Raw genomic sequence first — 21705 nt, forward strand, 5'->3', positions numbered from 1 at the left:
GACAAGGCTTCGTTACCTTGATAGATCTGGAGGGGCACTGCAGCATGTTCCTGATTCGATCTCTTGCATCGTGGTTGTTTCATGTGCCCTTCATAACTTCGCGATCCAGAAAGTATTAGAAATGGAATCCCAAAAGGAGGTGGGATTTTAATTTTAATTTTCCGTCCTTTGGTATGAATAAGTGGAAAATCGTGAGCGCAGAAACGGAAAACCCAGGCCACAGCTTATTATTTAACGCACTCTGTTCCATGTACAATTGTGTGTGGAGTTTCTTTGGAAAAGTTGACTACCTTGCCATCTGGTGCTGTAGTGGGTCTTCGCAACCTGAAATATTAGGGTACAAATTCTGCTCCTGATTTATGCTCTTGGCATGGGCCAGGAGTGGTGCAATGGAATTTTAACCCATCTTTTCCTTTTCAAGATGGTGACGGACCTGCTATGAATTTCCAGTATTCTAGAGTTTTGCTGTCTTAGTATATTTATTTATTTCACTTTACTATTTTTTCCACATAGTAACCAACCCCTCCTCAGTACAATCCACTCACCCAGCTCAGAGAGTGGTTAACCTTTACTCCTAGTTCTGTGATTAGTAACAAAAGTTTTGATATCAGAAATGGATTCACCTTAATGCAAATGGCTCATCGTTCTCTGCCAGTTCCACTTGAATCCCAGGGAGTCTTACAAACCTAAGGCTAGGCTTACTAGCACATTAACTTGCTGTGCCATTCAGTGGCCTATTGTTAATTTTCCATGATTATAAAGCATGTGCCCACATGGATAAAATAGCCACCAGACTATTTGGGTTTGATGTTTCATCCTAGCACCACTGTCACCCTTGCTAGTGTAAGCTCCTTTATTCTATCAGGAAGACAGTTCTGTCACCATGGTTACCCTTACCCTTGTACTTTTATTCAGGTCCTTTTTTACATTCAGTAATACCATCACTTTCTCCACGTGTGGATGCCATTAAATGAAACAGTTTTTTAAAAAAAACTGCTATTTGATCTCAGAAATAGCATAGTTGGTGGGGGATTGTATGCGTGCCCTTACGCGGCATATCTTTGTTTATTTATTTTTCTTGTGAAATTTGGTGACGGCAGAAGTAATTTTCTCCTGTTCACATTGGTACACTGGGTGTGTAGATCTTGCCTATAAAGGTAATGAGTATGTTGGTCCTGACAGCAGTAATACACATGTGATGCTTGGCTCAGGACTCTGGGTCGGATGTGTAAGTCTGTTGTGTAAGGTTCATTCGTGTACTAATCTGACTGTTGTAAATTGGATGATTCAGCCCCACACAAGGAATTGTAAATAAGGCGTTTGGGATAAACACGGATTCACTGTACCATGAACTTTCCACCGCTGGGTCAGAGGTCATCGGGGATGTGGACGAGGGGGCGGATCTGCTCGGTAAGTCAAGTACATGCCAATTTGATAGGCTTGGATTTGTAAACTGGGATTGACACAAAAAAATTATGATTAGAGTAGAAATCACAAATGACTTTTAATCAGTTTGTAGTCTTGAAGTCCAAGTGAAGGTATAAAATGCTATTTATAAGATACCAAATTCTCCAGTGACATACCAAATATTTTTCTCCTTGTCATACATGAAAAGTGGTTACTCATTAAGATTTAGTGAAAAAGGAGATAAAATGATTTCATTTCAAATTTCTGCAAAAAGATGACTTCTTTTCCTGACATGGTTTCTCCATGATAGCCACCATTTTTTGGTCAAGATTGTAGGGACACAAGGCCTCTGCAAATGCTGCTCTGTAACTGGAAATCCACTAGAATGACCCGATCTATCCCAACCTCCAATTTTCCTTTCCTCCCTCTGAGGCATTACCTCGCCTCCACTCTCCACCTCAAGTTATGAAGTGGTTGAGTTTAGGCTATCTCCATGTGGGAGTCACATATAGAGTCATACTGCACTGTAGAGTGGTCAATATGTAACATATAACATTGTTCTGCTTCAGTGAGTTTTGTTAGTAGCTGAATCTTCCTGTTATTTCAGTCACTGTGCCCATATTGATTAGGGTGGGCAGAACTTGGTTAATTGGACATATTTGAAAGGCATTGTGACTTGTATTAAACTGATGTAATATGGTTGTTATGCAATTCTTACATTGTTTTTAAAATATAATTATAAATTTGGAGAGTGAAAAGAAGTGGTCAAGTCTGATGTTGCCAGGTTGCAGATATAACTGTTTATCTTTTGGGTCTTTTTACTATCTGTCACTGTCATTAACCCCTTGAATACTGACCGATATGTTTGGTTTTTAATCTTTGTATAATTTCCTTTATATAACATATGATTTTACATAAATGTAAAATGTGAAATATTGTAAAATATTAATGTACACAACCAAAGAATATTTAATTCATATTCTTTCCACTTTTTAAAAGGTTTATTTTGCCTTTTCATTCACAAATGCCGCTGCCATTGCACTCACTATTTTGTGACAAGGAGGGAGTATGCCAACCTATTCCCACACCTATGCCGTTGCCATCCAGCAACCAACCAGCAGAAAACCTATAAAAATGACCTAGCATGTCTTGCCCATTGATTTACATTCTAATGGCACATCCATGATTGGTAATTCTCTATATGGGAATGATGGACTGCGTTCCAGCTCTTCATAGCACAATGTATTGGTGCATAAACAAGTTATGCCCCCAAATTACTCTTAATTCATTGTGTTCTTGAAATAATTTGGAAAGTAATGATCTTATACTTTTGATTTGGATGCAGAAGTGTTACTGTGTTTGATAAAGGGTCAATGTAGAGATGCATTGTGGAGAGAATTTTGGTCTTGACATAGGAAGCTGTACACTTCCAAAATCCTCCCATCCAGTTAATATTAAAGAATTCAAATCATCGGGAAGGCCATCAAAAATTATGGTCCGGATTTTCCTCTGAGCGGCGAACGTGGCTCGTTAGACTTGTTTTTTGGTGTTTTTCACGGCAAGCTCCTCTCATGGGGCGCTGAATCCAAAACGGTGCCCTCCATAGGGTATCTGGGACCTGTGTGAACGGGGCAAGCAACTGTCTATCCCCTTAACCAATCAGATTAAAGCATCAGATGAGCAGTGAAGAATCAGAACCAGGAAGTGCAAGTCAGAATAGTGAATTCAATGTTAGATCAGGGACAGATTGCGAAATAAAGAGAGAATAAGAAATATTGAATTAAGAGACAGAGATAAAAGAGACAAAGAACAAGTAAAAAAAATATTAAACATTTTTGAAAAAATGTCCCACAACAATTAAAATCTGAAGGAATGAGATGCCACATTTGTGAAAGTTAATTTTCAGTGCCAGAGAATTTTTGGCAGTCATTAAAACTTAGCACGCCGTTAACAGGGTGCTTAGACTTAAAATGACTTGACGTACCTTTTTTTTGGCAAGATTAGTTCGTATCCTTCGGGTCAGCACAGGAACTTCATGCAGTTCCATTCATTTCACCGGTGAGTCAGCCAGCGAGAGATTGTTCTCACGGAGTTTATGGAGGAGCAGGGCCTCTGGTAGAGGAACTTCCGGATTTCCACGTTTGACTGCGCATGTGCAATCACTAGAAGTTGCTGTACCAGATGCACGGAAATAACGGTGAGCCCTGTTAGCCTCGCCTTTATTTTCAGGGGAAAATCCGACCCTTTGTGTTCTTTAGGCAGTGACTAGACAAAGCAATTTGAAGGAGATGGGCCTCTTGTTTCCCCCAAAATCTATTGAAACTCTTCAGTTGTGGCAGCTGAACAGTTTGCTGAAGGTCATATGCAAAGGTTTTTGGGCTACTGGAAGATTTTCTTTGTTAATATTTCCAATCATTCTGAACTGCCCTTTTGCAATATTTAATAGTCCTCGTGAGGCCTTCTGAACATTTATCGAAGACTCTTGGCTGGTGTAGATTTTTTTCCTCATTTTTCTCAGATGAGGTGATGATGTGAGGCAGTTGATATCTTCAGAGAACATGAATTTTATAGCCACACTTCATGGAAGCCTTGACATTTCAGTTTAGTGTGTCCAGTTATAGAATGAATCTGGAAAATGTTATGACGAGGGAGTTGTGCCCACTGCATTAACATTACCCAAACTCAATCTATTTAAGACTTTTACAGTCCGTAGAGAAAGGAGACTTTCATCCCAACATGCCGGTCTAGATTCAAACCCAGGTCCTAGAACTGAAAGGACAAAACTGTTTCATTCCAAGCCAGTCATTCCAACATCCAATCCCCTGAATCAGGACCAAGTCCAAAATTTAAGCTTGTAATGGGGGATAGATTTTTTGAGTGGTATTTAAGATAGATAAATAAAGTGCTGTTATTTTCAAGTGCAGTGTGGTTGAACTCTGGAGGGAATGTGTGATACGAAACTCAAAATAAGCGAGGACAGCAATGGATGTGATGAAATTAGCAACTGAAGAAACAGGAAGGACCCATTGAGGACCCACTTACTTCCCACTACCAAGATCCTTTCAGCTCTCTTTAGTAACAAAGCTTTATTTTGCATTCCAAAGGGGTGGAAGTTATGTTATAGCTGTACAGAGCTCTGGTTTGACCGCATCTGGAGGTACTACATTCAGTTCTGGGCCCCGTACCTCAGGAAGGATATATTGACCTTGGAGGGAGTGCAGCGCAGATTCACCAGAATAATACCGGGACTAAAAGGGTTAAATTATGAGGACATGTTGCATAGACAAGGCTTGTATTCTGTTGAATATAGAAGGTTAAAGGGTGAGGTGTTCACGATGATCAAAGGAATTGACGGAGTAAATAGAGAGAAACTATTTCCTCTGGTTGGGGAGTCCAGAACAAGGGGGCAGAACCTTAAAATTAGAGCTAGGCCATTCAGGGGTGATGCCAGAAAACACTTCTTCACACAAAAGGTAGTGGAAATCTGGAACTCTCTTCCCCCAAAATGCTGTTTAGGCTGGGTCAGTTGTAAATTTCAAAACTGAGATTGATGGATTTTTGTTAGGCAAGGGTATTAAGGATTATGGAACCAAGGCGGGTAGATGGAGTTAAGATACCAATCAGCCATGATGTAATTGAATGGCGGAACAGGCTCGAGGAGCTGAATGGCCTACTCCTGTGTTCCTAAACTTTAAATTCTTATTTGATGATTTTATCAGGTATGTACTTAAAATCTTTGCATATGCTCCTCAGTGAAGTACAATTATATTAAGAATCTTGAGACAGAGAAACAGCATTCCAATCAGTGACCTACACTGGCTGTACTTGGAGAGCCCTTAGATTTAAAAAAATTTGCAATATACAATTGGTGCAGCCTTTATCCGCAAACCAGTTGAATGTTATTAAATTACACTCCAGCTGTGAAAGATACTGTTGAGTTTTACCATTAAATGTGTTACCAGATCCAGTCAAATCATTATCAGTGACTATGAGCCATGTTGCATTGTGTTGATGATAGATCACTATCACTGATGTAGACTCCCATCAAATCTTTGCAATAAAGACACAGAAAATGCTGGAAATACATACAAGGTCAATTAGCATCTGTAAAGAGAAAAAACAGGTTGTGACATTTTGGGTGTGTATCCTTCAAAACTGGGCCCCTGAACATCATAACCTGTCTTTTCTCTTTACAGACGCTGACTGACCACCTGTGTATTTCTAGTATTTTATGTTTTTATTTCATATTTCCAGCATTTGCAGTTTTTTCTTTGTCTTTTTGATGATTTGAAATAGACACCTGTGTCTAGTGTCCTCTCACTGCGGTTTACATACTCAGGCCACTGACCTGTGCTGTTTGCCTCAAATTTGCTGCCAGTTACAGAGCCAGAATCAAGGGCAGTGAGAGCAGGTCAGTGGTGTTAGTATACAAACTGCACTCTGTGAGGGACACCTTTATCTCTTGCTTATACTACAGAAGGTTTAACTATAGCACTGCTGTGGGGACCGAACTTTCCCCATGCCTCAGTTTGCTGGTTTTCCAAGGTGGCTTCCTGAACTGTGTGCTTCGCTGCCAATAACAAGTGAATGAAAACACCAGTAATATTAATGACCAGTAATAAGGCCATACTTTACTGCAAATGTAAAGTGGAAACCCCCCCACAATTGGTGATCAGTAGTAGAAAATACAAATTGGTGAAGAAAAACATCTAAGGCTGTTCTACAGATGTGTCATTATAATACTCAATGGCATTATGGTAAAATAGAACGAAACAAAAATTGCTGTAAAAATCCAGACTGAATGCATGTTTGCTGGAAGGTGCTTCTATGTTGCCACAAGGGGATCCTGTCAGCTTGGTTTCAGCTGTCCTGGAGAAGCCAAAGGTATATTTACATGACTGGTGTGGGTCTGGATGCAGAAATGTTTTACGAATTTGATTACATTGACTAAAATATAGCCTGCAGTACAGCTGGTGCTGTCCAACACGTGCAGTTCCAGCACTTGAAAGGAAGGTCTCAAGGGGCACCAAGAAACATGCACATTGATGTTTTTCTGATTAGAACCACCTAAGCTGTCACTCTTCACTCCAAAAAGAACAACAGCATTGCTTGCGAAACATAATTTTGACATTGGCTGAAAACCTGAAACAAAACATTGCATGTTCTCACTGTATTTCAGCTCACCCAATTGCATGTGGCTGTGCTGTGAATTCTAGCATTCAGGGGCACCGATTACAACTACTGGTGTTAAAGCTGCTGATTAACTTTTATGCTCTAATGGGTTTCTGTACAGTAATTCATTTTCAAATACACTGATACTTTTCAAAAAGGATTCCCCTCTCCATTTCTCCTGGAAATTGGACCTCTTTACTTTGTCACACTTCAAGACACTGAAGCATTTCCAGCAGCCCAGTACGGACATGTTTAAGTGCCCTGTTCAACATTCTCGGGATAGACTCTGCATTGGTTTGCCATGTGTTGCTGTCTGACCTGAAACACAATTTAGAGTGGCTATCTCGCCAGAGATGATGGAAAAATATTTAAAATCACCGAGGTGTCTTAACTAATGGGCTAAAGTGTATTGAAGAAGCAGAGTGCACAGAACTCAGCCCCACAACAGCAACTGAATGTACAGTGTCTGGGTTTGTTTAATGATTTGTGTCATTCTGACTTAAAGGGACAGACCAGTGGTCAGTAAATGCGGTTTGTCCAACTTGCAGAAAGTTAACCTGCAAGAACTTGGGTACTGTTTTAGCATTAAGGGCTGCAGGCATCCTGTCAAATGTTAATACCCTTGTACAACGGCACATTGATATTCTCATGCCATTACACCCTCACACAATGGGGATGATGCTCAACTTTGCCACCTGAAATCAATGGGAAGAAAATCAGGTGGGTTCTGTAAAGGGCAGGCGATCTGCTCCGCCAGGTTACTGCCCAGACAGTGAACTTGAACGATAGGCATTTCTTCGGACTTTTATCGCTCCGCCGCCGTAACTTTGACGGGAACCACATTTGCGCCTGTAAACTGGGTTTCCGTCAAAGTTACACTGGTGGAACAAGAAAAGCCCAAGGAAATTCCAGGCGGCATATCACCTCAGTGACTCTCTTGCAGCAATACTGTTGTACAGTGAGATTTTTGTACAGTAATACATCTATAAACTGATAGTCACACAATGTCAACCTCGTATAGTGATAGTAATGCATGCACAGTAATAAACTGGTACAGTATTACACTCATACGGCAGCACATTCATAAGGCAAGGCTCATACAGTGATGTACTTATACAATGAAATCATACAGCAATAACATTATACAGTGCTACACTTTGTGTTAGACTAGCACAGCAACATGTACACATGGTGACATGTTTATACAGCAATGTACTTATAGGAGTAGTACCCATACTGTAGCATATTCATAGTGTTATTTGTATGGTGACACATTTATACAGTATTTATACAGTGACACTTGCACAGCCCTGCACCTGTACTCTCTTACTGTCATACAGATCCACAAAGACAGAAGGTGGAGTGTTTTTTTGGTAGTGATGCTTTGTTGAGAAGCCAGACTCTGATGCATTTAATCTGTCTTACTGTGCTGAGGATATTGTGCTGAACGGCTGGGACTGCACTTCTTTCATGGGACAAATCGATAGTTGGCATAGGTTGCAAAATATAATGGCCTGTCTCACCAGTGAAAGAACCACGGTAACACAACACCGCCACTGCAGTATTCGATTTATTCCTTGGTGGTTGTTCCATTTGAGTTTCATAAAATGTGCCTAGAATGGTTCAAGCAGCTAAGTCACCATTCACACTGATGTTCTATTGAATTGTCATTCGTGTGGTGAACTGCCAGTTCAAAATGGGGCAAATTTTAGCAATAAATGTAGAATAAAAACTAGTTTCCAGAATGCTGGGTCAGGATGTGCAGAACATTTCTCAGCACAGTGGTGATGCATAGTGCATAACAAATCATTATCAGGTGTGAGCCAGATTTTCTCCAGTCTTTGCTGCAGTGCTGCAGAACTGAATCAATCAGCGCTGCTGTTCTGCTTGCTTGTCTGTAGGGCTGAAGGACATGTTTATCATCCTGAGTTTTACATTCTGCAGAATAACCTACCGAACAATTAATTGGACATGGTAGCAAAAACAAAATGTTCTTTATTCATAGCACTCTCTGGCTGAAGTGGAAATCTGGCTTTTCATTCCCATTATCATTTCTCCCGACGGGTTTCAACGAGATTCAGCAGCAGTCTGTAAATCAGACTCTGCCTGTGGTTGCGCTGTCGTCATTGACTTGTGAGACATAAAGTAAGTGACTGGCTGACGGCACAGCAGTTTCAGAGCAGGGTGGGGGTTAGGACGGTAGGTACACTGAGACAGCACGTTGAAGGAAATGTGCTCAGCTTTGATGTAAGTGTCATCTTACGCACTCACCACTGGTCTGGCCTTTAGTATTCCATTTTCACTGTCATTGAAATGCCTGCAGGATCATTGATGTTTTTTTTGTGATTTTATTTTTAAAACTTTAATTATTGATTGACCTTTTTTTGCTTCCTTTTTCTCCCCGTCTGTGTCTGCTTGCGCTGGACATCTCCATAGGAGAGTTTTCAGGTGTGTATCTCTCCTCTGATTGGTGTGTTTGTGTTGGTGCTATACACATGTGATACTCCCCTACTGCTGTCCAATCACTGCTGGCTTTTGGCCTGTGCTCCCTGTCTGGTTTGCTCAGCCTGGCCTCAAACTGCAGTAGGAGTGTAACACCGTCCTCCTTCCCCAGAACCCTTGTGATGCAGCGAAATGTTTCCTAAACTAAGATTGCTCATTCGTGCACAATGTCCTCAAGGCTCTCCTCCACCAAACAGCTGTTTTTGATTTAAAACTAAACCATAATTAGAATTGTGGGTGGGATAAAAATGTTATGATTTCTTCTCCTCATGTTTTAGCAGCAGGGCTTTGGCCTCTTAGCTAGAGGATCCATGTTCGAATCGCAGCCTCATCTGGCATTCGAACTTGGCCACCTCCTTCAACTGAGTTGTACAAACTCTCAGCCACACAGTCAGTAGGATTATTTTACTGCAGCATTGCTCAGTCCTGGGAGAAAATCCAAATAGTAACGGCAAGGGTTAGCTTTTTGATTAATCATGCAAGAAATAGCTTTTTGATCCCAGTTCTTGACTGTTCAGGTAGTGATTGGGGTTGTGTTGGTCAACTTAGCTTGTTGAACATGGATAAAGGCAAAAATTATCTTTTTTAATACATTTTCTAACTTGTTCAGAAAACACTTCATTCAAAACAATTTATGTTTCCCTTAGTTTGAATGACACAGCATTATAGATAATTTTACTGAAATGGAAGGAGAGTTTTCAACTTAGGACGATGATCTTGTATTTCAGTTGTATGAAATACCTGCACCCCTTCCCCCCCATCCCAACAGTAGTAGTAGATCAAAGCAAAGCATGAAATGACATCTCAGTAAGACAAAACAATGTTTTCCTTTGACTTAGGAGATTTAATACAAGCCATAAGGCCGGGGGATATACAGATGCAGTAACTCTGCAATCACTTTGTACATCTAGAAAACAGGAAGACTTTCAACCTGTTATACCTCATCAAATCCCATAAAATCCTGTTGTACCTTGTACATTGATAGATGAGAAACAGACCTATATTGACCAGTGAAAAAGCCATCGCAGGAAGCTGGTGCTTCAGTTTAAAAACCTGTTTCTAATATTGCCACCTGTCACAAAGCCTGTTTGAAATAGCCCGAAATTTCCTCAGAGCTGCTCCTGCACCGCCACCATAATTTCACTGAGAGTGCAGTGGAAGTCCTGTTTACACAGATTAACTGGGTTCCCACTGCACTTCTGGCAAAGTTACAGCAGTGGAGTGGGAGCAGCTCTGAACAAATTCTGGGCCAATATTCCAGTCACTGTGTATTTCTGGCACATATTGACTGTCTGCCAACCTCAGGTCTGTTCTTCTGGGACAGACTTCAGGTTGCTCTATATCTCAGGCACATTGTGACATTTTGGGGGTGAAATTGGTCTGCAGCAGTAGCTCCTAGCGTATTGACAGCCCATTTCACACCGCCCAATTTTCTTTTCCATTGCAGTCAGGCGCGATGTAAAACGGGCTGCCAATTCGCTGTGAGCCCATTTTGCACAACTGCTGCAGACCAGTTGCACCTCCTCTGTATCCTGGGTAAAGTTGCAGTTGCTGTGCATTCCATTTTGTGACCCTCGCCAACTGAGGTATTCAGCGACACTGTAGGGGTGTAGAGTACATTAATTTTACTTCACTAAGTGGATTGCTGTGCAGCAGAGCAGTAAGTTTATCAGCAGTCAGATCTGCATGAAGGCTGACAAACAATGAACTGGTGCATAACCGCTTCTTTCTCTCTTTTTGCTCCCTTCCTCCTGCCCCTTATCGGACTGCCCTCTTAGTGCGTGATGATTTCTTCGGTAAGGTTCCTGCCACCATTTTTCCTTCTTCCTTCATATATTTTCCATCCATTCATTCACCCTTTGGTGGTAATGTGCAATCTTTTCCTTTTGCTTTTGTAGTGTAGTGGGAGGCTGGGTATTGATGCTGCTTGCCTTTGACCCTCTGGTTTGGTTGTGTCTTTGTCTTGCTAGTTTGTGATGTATCACTGCTGTTGGCTGATTGGCTCCTCTGTTCACATATTACTTTGATTCCAAAATTTTCAATTAATTTTCAGACAGACTATGGACCACCAACCGTAGAATATTGTGGCACTGGATGCTTCAATATTGAACCCATTGGACTGTCTTTAAAGAGAACACAAGCAGGTCATTCAGTTGAAAGTAGATATCTAAATTTGATTAAAATCTAATGCTTGTGACCTCAGAACAGTTCTTTTGAATCAATTTTTGGCAGAGAGAGATGAATAATAGAATATTTGCTGGATATTGATTAAATTGAAATCTAATTGTACTTTAGTTTGCTCCAGCTGACAGTGATCTAAAACCAGTATGGTACAGGTTTGGCAATGTGTGGCACTGTCTCTTACTGCTCTAAGCACTTGTGAGACTTCACACTAGCTAGCACTCACTTTTCCTTCATCTGCTAATTTTAATGAAAAAGTAGGCACGCATATAAAATGGGAAACATCTTTAATAATTTTTTTTAAAATCCTGTCTAATTTTTCACTGAAATTAGTGTATGGAGGAATTAGATCTTCAGGTGCTTTGATGTTAAAAATGGTGTTAGAAACATGTGTACTGATAAAAATGTTCAAATTATGCCAGTAATGGTTTAAGGGGATTTTCCTTTATGGGAGCCACATTCATAGAATTATTTTAGTTACCATTGATGGCTTTGATTATTGGAGGTGAAACTTACCTAGGGCTCCCCCATTGACATGTGCTTCATGTCTGATCTAAATGTTATACCATAGATATTGAGTGGAAAGTGCAATTAACGATAACCTGGAACTAAGTAATTACAACAAATATTTTACTTTTCTGACAACGAATTGATCCTTAAACAAAACCAGCATGTATATTTTGCATTTTATCACATGATCATATTATCATATGATCTTCCGTATACAAGAAGCAAATATTAACTGCAATTGAACAGTATAGTAAAGAAAGGTTGTGACAAAGTGAAATTCAATAGTGGTGTTTCACATTTCAGGTCATGTTTTGTAGCCCAGAAGGACAGTATTTTCTTTACATGGCCAAAACTATAGTTTATTTTAAAAAAACAATTAGACTTGGAATAATTTTATTTTTAAAGTAAGAAACATTTTGATTTGATTTGTTTTGTATAGACTATATGAAGCAGAGAATCAGCAATCAATTTCATGTTTCAATATCCTATTTATTAACATATAGAGAGCTCTCCTGACAGCTCAGTGAGTTGTTGGACCATGCAGCTCAGGAAAGCCCGAAGTTCAATCCTGATTCTTTACTGAGTTAATTGGTCTTAATTAGAGGGGCATTGGGACATCCTCTGATACTGAAATGAGGCTCTGTACTGAAAAATTAAATGAGGCAGAAACCCAATTCATTTTACACATATAAACTATGGCATTTGGCAAAAGGAAGTATAATCATGATTCTCTGTTACTTTAAAGTTTTTGCTGTGTGTCTTTGAACTGTGTATTTCAGTGTTTTGGACTTTCATTGGTTGTTGCAAGTTGGATAAAAATCCCCATAGATTCTTTTGAGGTTTGATTTAATTTTTTGAGCAACAAGGGTTCTGATCAGGCATGGCAGTTAAATTTATAATTCATAGTTTTACTGAAGTTTCTTATACTCATCAAGATGGGGCAATACAGAGTGGCCAGATTTAAAGTAAAGCTCTTTATATTATAATGTACCTTTAGCCCAACCTCAGTGGAAGATTCCTTGCTGCCCATTTCTGTTTAACATTTCTATCATCCAACACTAGTTATTATTGCTATTTCTTTGAATGAGATTTCTAATTTGTTGTTTTGAGCTTGCCCAAACTCTCTAGTTAGAAATGAGCAGAGAGAGTAGACTTTCATTTTATTATAGCTGGAAAAGTAAGGAGACTTTCATGTTGTTAATCAGGGCTGGATTAAACCCAAATCTCAGAATTGAAGATGCAGTCTGCTAATCTGCTACACTATTCAGCAGCTCACATTTGAATTACAATGCAGTTGAAGGCCCAGAACAGGAGTATAAATTATCCTGAGCTAAGCACAGTTAATGAGAAAAAAAAATAGAGATTTTGTAAACTCATTAATAAAGGGCTTAAAATATCACAATGCAGCAACAGTACATGGAGTAGGCGGCTGTTTCAGTAGACGTGCCAGAAATTTGGCAGTAACTGCCAGCCGCAGTAGCAGCGAACATGACAGAATCAGTTGCAGAGCCTTCTCATTGGGGCTTATGTAGAATAAGGTAGCCGTGCAGCAAATGGTGGTAATTGAGGGAAGTGCAGAGGCCTGTGTTGCAGAAGATGCTCTCGACCATTTTATTGGTTACAGTTGATAAGGTTCCTTAGGAGAACAGTGCAGGCACTTAGCTGACTGTATCCTGCATGAGTGCTTGGTGTACTATTCTTTCTCGTTGCACCAGTGTCTCATTATCATCGTTGTCGTCATCATCATCATCATCATCATCATCATCATCATCATCGGTATCTGGGGTAGAATTTCCGTCGGAAACCCCAAAGAAATGCTGGAAATGGCCGCAGAGTTTTCGGGGGTCCAGAAAGTACCACCCTGGCACCATTTGACATCCTTGGTAGTCCTTCTCTGCTCCTGCTCATCCTTCACCAATGAGAAGGCAATTACAGTGCAAAACTGCCGTGGTTGTCTTCTCATTCCCAAAGTGTGAGAACTTACCTCTGCTTTAACACCTGATTCATGTGGGTGAAATTAACATTTGCACAGGTCATGTTAAAAACAACAACAACTTGCATTTATATAGTACCTTTAATGTGGAAAAAAAATGTCCCGAGGCATTTCACAGAGCCTTAATCAGAGAAAAATTGACGCTGAGCCAAAGGAGTTATTAGGAAGGGTGACCAAAGAGGTGGGATTTAAGGTGGGTCTTAAGCGGAGAGAAGAAGGCGGAGAGGTGGAGGGTTTTAGGGAGGGCAGCTCTAGACAAAAATATTGCAATTTTATGGGCTCCCCTCAACAAGCAATAATCCCTGAATTTACAAGCAGAACAAGAGTAAAGCGCAGTCTTAAGTGCTAAAGTGCACTCTCAGCTCAAAACTGCTCGAGCAATTTCCTGACCGGCATGTAGTGAGTGGGAATGGTGCAAAATAATGGACCCCCCTAACCCCCCCAAACTGCTGCCACCTATCGCTCAATTGTTACTGGGTAATATTTTACATTAACATCAATTTCTAAGCTTTAATGATGCAATGTGTCAGAGAATTGCTAATACTGATGGAAATAGATATTGCTCTTAAAAAAAAAAAATTCAAATTATCTAGTAATTCGAATTAAACACTTGGAATAAAATAGCACGGGAGGCCTTTTTAGGACAATATGAATTTAAATGAGCAATTTTGAATTATCAGGAATAGACTACAATAAATTATCACTGATTGAGAGATCACAAGAATGTGGGAAATGGAAATATCATTCCTGCATGAAGTACACCTCTGAATTGGGAATAGTGGTTAATTGATATCAAGCTTGGCTTTTAAAGGTCCATAAATTCTAGGAAGGGGGAACTGCCGAGGAAGGTAGAATTCCTCATTTTTGAAAGAAATTTTGAATAGGAGATTGTGGGTCTTGGAAGCTTTGCCTGCTGAGAATGCCCCTTGGAAATTCAGGTGCATGCTGTGCATGATCTATCGGACATTATTTTAAATTCCTTGTGCGCCCATATTTATGATTTGTATTCTGAAGGGGAAAGCTCCCTTCCAGCAGTACTAACTCAGAAAATTATCCCTTTAATTCCAACATGGCGGAGATATAGGGAGGAGGCGGAGAGTGTAGGACAACATGTTTTGACCTCAGAAGGACCAAGAGAGAAAAGTTAATAGAAACCCTGACCATAATAATACTGATAAAATAAAGAATGACAAGAAAGCTTGTGAGGAGAGAGGGGGTGGCGGGGGTGGGGGGGGGGGGAAGGTTGGAGGCTATCAGTACGAGATTGATCTATTAGATGGCGAGCATTTTCTTGTATCCTGTCCAGAAGTATGCAAGAGAAGATAAAAGAGCCTTACCAGAGATAGGAACAATATTCAAGTTTTGTTCAGATCTGGACTTTATAGAGAGTTAAGAATTCTTAAAGTGGAAAGAAGTTTTTGGCAAAAATGAGGAAACTGAACTTTGAGGTAGCTTTAGCAATGGAGGAATTCCATTTAAGGTCAGAGGCAAGCATCAACAGGCGGTGGACTAAGGGTGAGGCCAACAGAAGTAATAGTCTTTGGTTTGACTTGAGAGACATGAAGAAATTGTTGCTTTGAAGAATTGAAAGAAACAGGATTTTCATGGCTCCCATTAAAGGAGATCTTTTGCTCCTGTGGAGGATAAATGCCAACATGGATTGGTTGGGAGGAATGGCCTGTTTCTGTGTTGTAACTTCTGAGAGATCAAAATATAGCAATTGAGCCATTGTACTGCAAGAAGATTTAGGGTTGTGACCACTGAAGGAAGTCCATTAATCATCTGCAAAAGAGTGAATACAGTCAGATGATGTCATTGATATGAAGAAAGAACAGAGTGGGAGAGAGGACAGACTCCAGGGAAAGGTTAATGGAATGATGAGCCATTTAACTGCAGTGCAGATAGAATGATGTAAGAGCAAACTAGACAAGCTATGGTGGTTTTGATAGGAACATAGCTTTGACAGGAGTCTAAATGATGGTAACTTGTTTAGAAGTGCACAGTGCTAGAGGCTTTCAAAAGGTCCAAGGCAATACTAGGACTGTGTGATTTGCACAGAATGCTATTTTTGGTGAGTCTCAGAAGCTCTGCAATGCTAGCGGGTATCTGATATATTTCACAGAAGTGTTCTACGTAGATTGTGAGTGGCATGCTTTTACAATTCATCAGTTTCTCCCAAATTTTTCAAGCTTCAGGAACTCCATGAGAAAGTGCAATGAATATAAAATGTAAATTTTAGTAACAGAGGATTCATCATTTTGTCCAAGAGCAGAGTTTCAAAGGTGCAAAAGATAGATGACAAGGTCACCAGCGCCAAAAACCATTCTCCTGGCCACAGATTAGGACAGAACTTTCACGGTGATGGATAACTTGAGAGTTAACAGCAGCTTCCATAACTTTATAATGTACTGATGTAAGAACAGTGTAGAGTGAGCAAGAGCAAATTTCCAAGGAGAAGGACAGATGGTCTGGAAGCAAGAAAGATTGAAGAGATGGTATAGGACAGGAGTAGGGAGGCACACATCTGAAGAATGATGGTGGTCATATCTTCTGGACCAGAGTTTAGAGTCCAGAGAGCAGAGGATCTAACATACCTAATGGGGATAACACTTTACATGCTGAGCTGCATATAAACAAAGTAGCTGTTCCTGAGTGTTCAAATATGTCACAGACTGCAAGGGAAGAAAAATGGATTGCTGACTGTTAAGCGCATTTAAATTCGATATGACCTTAGATGGAATAAGATTGGAATTGCAGTACCATTAACCAACGTGCATTCAAATAGGCAAAATCATACTTATTGAATGATAATGCCCATAAATGACCAGTAGTAGTAGTAGCTCCATAAAAACTAGTTAGTGGTACAGAGCCAGAGGAGACATGGCCAATAATATTGGAACATAGAAGCAGTTCCATCACAACCACACCGGACTGTCCTTGAGCAGCAAAGTCACAGACAGGTCATGTTGTGGTCAGGTTCATGAGTATTACTTTTTCTGATTTCCTGGTCCAACTTGTTGCATATTCTGTTTAAAAACCATAACACTTTTCACATTTTTAGAACATTGATTTTTTTTTTTCTTTCAAGCACTTGTTTCCATGAGTTGGAAGGGTAACTGACAGTGCTATGTAATAAAGCCACATACCCACCCTTGCATAACTCTGGGCCCCAAGTAGCCCAAGTGTTCTGTTCTATTCAATAGATGTTACTCGGTGTGAGGTCACTCAAATACATTTAACATACTTCAATTTTTTTTTCCAAAAATGCACATCACCCGTCGTAAGTTGAGGCTGTGTGAGCACACATCCACCAGGCGAACTTTGCCTAATTATTCTCGAGCACTATTTCGTGCCACTTCCACTCATACTAGGGAAGAGGAAATCTCCACCAACATCCCAGTGAAACCAGCGGAATTCCCATCAACATTACCATCCACATTGAGGAAAGGGAATTTGTTCTTTGCTGTTCATCTCCTCCTTTCCCCCTAAAACAAAAAGTGGCTTTCTAGTTTTGTATTACTGTTATGTTAGGCCGAGCCAGTTGAATGGATTTGAGTTCACGAGTTTTTGAAGTAACTGATTTATTCACTCTGGTCCAGCCCCTAGACAAGTACCTGGCAAAACCAGTGTAATAAAGTGAAAAAATACAGAGCAACCACAAAGGTATATGTGGCCTGTGACCAACACAGCATGCTAATAACATCAAAGTTATCTCAGGCATGGAGGACTCTTGCGCAGAATAGTAACAGCTGTAATAGAATGAATACGGACATAACTTCAGATCCCATATCCTCTCCATCACAAAAATGTTTTCATCTACTTTCACAACATCGCCTGCCACCGCCCCTACCTCAGTCCCCCTGCTACTAAAACTCTTGTAAGTTCCTTTATCACCTCCAGACTCCAACGCTCTCCTTGCTGGCCAAGTCCCACGTGCTCATCACCCCAGTCCTTGAGATTAATTGGATGAAAATTAGAATCACAGAATCATTACAGCACAGAAGGAGGCCATTCGACCCATCGAGCCTGTGCCGGCTCTTTGTAAGAGCAATCCAGTTAGTCCCATTCCCCAGCTCTTTCCCCGTAGCCCTGCAAATTTTTTCTCAATTCCTATTTGAAAACCACGATTGAATCTATATCCACCACCCTTTCAGGCGGCGCATTCCAGATCATAACTACTTGCTGCGTAAAAACGTTTTTCCTCACATTGTCTTTGGTTCTTTTGCCAATCACCTTAAATCTGTGTCCTCTGGTTCTCGACCCTTCCACCAATAGGAACAGTTTATCTTTATTTACTTTATCTAAACCCGTCATGATTTTGAAAACTTCTATCAAATCTTCTCTCAAGCTCCTCTGCTCTAAGGAGAACAGCTCCAGCTTCTCCAGTCTATCCACGTAATCTGTAAAATTGGGTGGGTTTCTATAAAGGGCAGGTGATCAATATGGCAGATTACCGTCCAAGTGGTGAAGATGAAAATCCCTCTATAGCCTCACCCTGTCCTATCTCTGCAATTTCCTCCAGCCCTTTGCTCAGAAGATCAGAAGTTTAATTTCAGGTTAGGCTTTGGATGGGGATGAGGGCTAATCAAAGTAACTCTTTGGGGCATGAAGAGAGTGAAATGTGCCCATTACTGGGCTCTCTCCCTCTGGAAAAAGGCTTCAGTGGGTCTTCCTTGGCTGCTGCAGGTCCCACTGCCCCCCCCACCCCACCCCCACCTCTTGCAGTGGGGCGGTGAAGGGGCAGCCAGCTATCTTCCCTGTTGGGCTGGGGGGAGTAAAATTGAGAGTGGTGCTGGTAGGGCTGGGGATGTAATGATAGGCCTCCTTGTCTGATTTCCCTTTGATTTTCTAATGCTGTACCACCTGGTTTTAGGTGGTATAGTGGAAGAAAATCGAATGCGTATCTCCTCTGGAACTTGTTGCTCATCTGACTCCAGTCTCTTGTGTATTGTCCTCTGACTTTGCCCTACGATTGTTAACAAAGCCTTCAGCTCTCTGGATCCTACACTGGGGTTTCCTGCCTCTCCACCTTTCTCATTTTGAAACCTCCTCAAAACCCATCTCCTCAACCAAACTTTTGGTCACCTTTCCTAATTTCTCATTTCTATATTCAGTGTCCGTTTCCCATACTCTTTCTGTGAATTGACTTGGGACACTGTTGACATTATAGGCACTATATAAGTGGAAGTTGTCATTATTGGTTAATTAGCTTCCGTCTCTTAATGTGTGGGATCATGTGAGGAATGGCCACTTGGCAGCGTACTGGAGGACTGCTGTGGTCCATGGAACTATATTGCAGCATGAACCACACCTTCTATAATAAGGAGAAAAAAACACAATGGAGCTGACATCCACTCAGTCACTAATTCCTAGGTCTATGATTGGCTGCTGAATCTTTAAACACTGCAGGTGGACGGAGAGTTGAATTTAGAAAACTGAAAATGGATCATATTTGAGGCATGATTTTGTTTTTACTGTTCTTTAACAGTAGAGTTTAAAACCAGTCGAGTGAACTGTGAAATGTCACAATTGAGCAGCTGGTTAAAGGACTGACAGAATCCCATGAAATAATACTTCACCAAGAGGCTGATGGGACCACTGGGGTGCATGTGCTTTCTAAGATTCATCTGCGGTCAGAGGTCTATATGTTCCACTCATGCTTTATCACTGCAGCTCTCCGTGTGAGTGAACGTGCGTATCTATACATAAGGGGGATTTCACACATCATAGTTTCTACTGCAGCAAATAGTTAAACAATGCTAGACACAGTGATGTATGAAATGCCCATTTTTGTTTTTATCTATATATATATATATATATATATGCGTGTGTGTGTGTGTGTGTGTTTATATCTGTATATGTGTGTTGTGTGCATTAATAGTTATAAGAGCCTATATACAAATACTGAATACAAACCACTTGTGCCTCTTCCAGGAATGGGAAAGGAGGTTGAAAATCTCATCATGGAGAACACTCAGCTTTTGGAAACCAAGTAAGGAAAATGTTAATTTACTCTACTGCATGCGTTCACCAATATCTAGACAAATTCTGGTAATGTGCTGACTGCTGGCCACACATATTTGCATGGTGTAATTATGGATACTCATGTACATCCTTGTAATGTGCTCACTGATGCTCACACAAACAAGCACACATTCTCGTGACGTGGTCAGTGATGCCAACACATGTCATGCTATGCACTCCAATACTTACATTCTTGTGATGTGCTCACTGATAGTCCTGTACATTCTCGTGATGCATTTGTCACATTTTTGAGTTTGTACTCTACATAATTCTCAGGTTTAGTGTCTCAGTCCACTTTGGTAAGAGAGCCCTTGCTCCCAATGGCGTGGAGTGTGTCATTACCTGCCTGGTATGAGGTCATTTGTAGTAAGCCCAGGGATGCAAAAGAAACCCGGAGTTATTACATTTTGACTTATTGGTTATATCATGTGCCCTCATGTGATCTTTGACCTTCAAAGGTGGTAGAATAAACACTTTACTAGACTATGTCTTAGAAGATAAACTGCCAAATAGATTTATTATTTAGTAAATGGATATGTAAATACAAGGACACACTAGATTTTCAGTAACTGCAACCTTAACTATTCTTCCTTGCAACATAGAAAATAACAAACAGTCGTTCTGCTTCACTAAACTGAAGTGTGTAAATCAGTTCTAATTTGGTTTGCATTGTTTTAAGATCAGCCTGAATCTTAAGGGCAAATAACACTTCAATTTTCTGGTCTAAGTTCATTTGCATAATTATTCACAAATCCAGGTACAACTCAAATGGGTCTAGGGATGACATCACTAGTTGGAGAGGACAGTTGTATGTAAGTCACATTTAAAGAGATGGAGACAATTAAAGGGGAGTGTGACAAGGGGGGAGTTGAAAATTCAGAAACTGGAAACACTGAAAGGAAACTCGGCCCATTAGCAGCCTTTGCCACGGTTGAAGTGGCAGGCCAGGATGAAGGGAAAGGGACCTGTAGGTTCAGTCACGAGACTGCAGGCAAATGACTGCACTGCCCAGCACCTGACCTCCTCTTTAGTAGTTGCTGAATTAAAGTGGTGCTGCACAAAGTACTAGCAAGGAGGGGTCTGCTCTGTGCCACTCGAAGAACCATTCCTGCAAGAAAGTGTAGTCACATTTTAGGTCACAGGTGATCATTACTGTCTCTGCACATGTGTCTTAAATTTTTTGTTATGGTTGATTTGTATGGTAAGTTTTTCTCCACAATTATAGCTGAACTACGAGAATATACAATTGTACCTCTCCCTCACTAAAGGATTTTTCTCTTTGTGGTATTTGTTCTGCATATAAATGGAGATGAGAATTTGTGTTATTCAATTCATTTACCGGTATAACACAGTGGCTTTGACTGTATTTGTAGGAATGCACTGAACATTGTGAAGGATGACCTGATTGCAAAGGTGGATGAGCTGTCAAGTGAGCAGGAGGTGCTGAAAGGGGAGCTGGAGACAGTTAAACAAGCCAAAGCTAAAGTTGAGAACCGGATGAAGGAGCTGGAGGAAGAACTGAAACGGTGAGATAATGCACAAGGATCTATTATTTGACTTATCCATTATAGCAGAGGGATCTGTTCAGTGTGTGAGGTGTGCGCTGCATTGAAAGCTCAGATATGAACCAGCTGTTATGGGAAATCTCATTACAAAAGTGTGCATATTTTTTGCAATTATCATTGACACCTATAGGTAGCGCTGTGACAGAATTTTCATTGTTAGTGTTGTCGTTGCCACACCTGGCCTGTCACATTACAGCCACTGTTTTAGTAAGTGTCCTGTAGGGTACTCGGATTTATCCAAAGTGTGCTCTGCAAAAAATTGCAACTTCCATTTGTTCTCAGTAACTGAAATTTCTAATGTCCAAAGTACAGGTTTAAACTAAGTTTTTTTAAAAAAGCAAAAATTATGTA

General features: G+C 40.5%; 1 protein-coding gene across 9 annotated transcripts in view; it reads left to right on the forward strand.

Annotated features, from left to right (window-relative positions):
- mapk8ip3 (mitogen-activated protein kinase 8 interacting protein 3) overlaps positions 1 to 21705 on the forward strand; it is a 175697-nt gene that overhangs the window by 80811 nt on the left and 73181 nt on the right. For all 9 annotated transcript variants that reach the window (XM_068003295.1, XM_068003299.1, XM_068003300.1 and 6 more), the window contains exons 8-10: positions 1292 to 1410; positions 19700 to 19757; positions 21163 to 21315. In XM_068003295.1, coding sequence (XP_067859396.1) covers positions 1292 to 1410; positions 19700 to 19757; positions 21163 to 21315 — 330 coding nt within the window. The remainder of the gene's footprint in view (positions 1 to 1291; positions 1411 to 19699; positions 19758 to 21162; positions 21316 to 21705) is intronic.

This window comes from Heptranchias perlo, chromosome 22 (genome assembly GCF_035084215.1).
Source record: "Heptranchias perlo isolate sHepPer1 chromosome 22, sHepPer1.hap1, whole genome shotgun sequence".
Classification (NCBI taxonomy): domain Eukaryota; kingdom Metazoa; phylum Chordata; class Chondrichthyes; order Hexanchiformes; family Hexanchidae; genus Heptranchias; species Heptranchias perlo.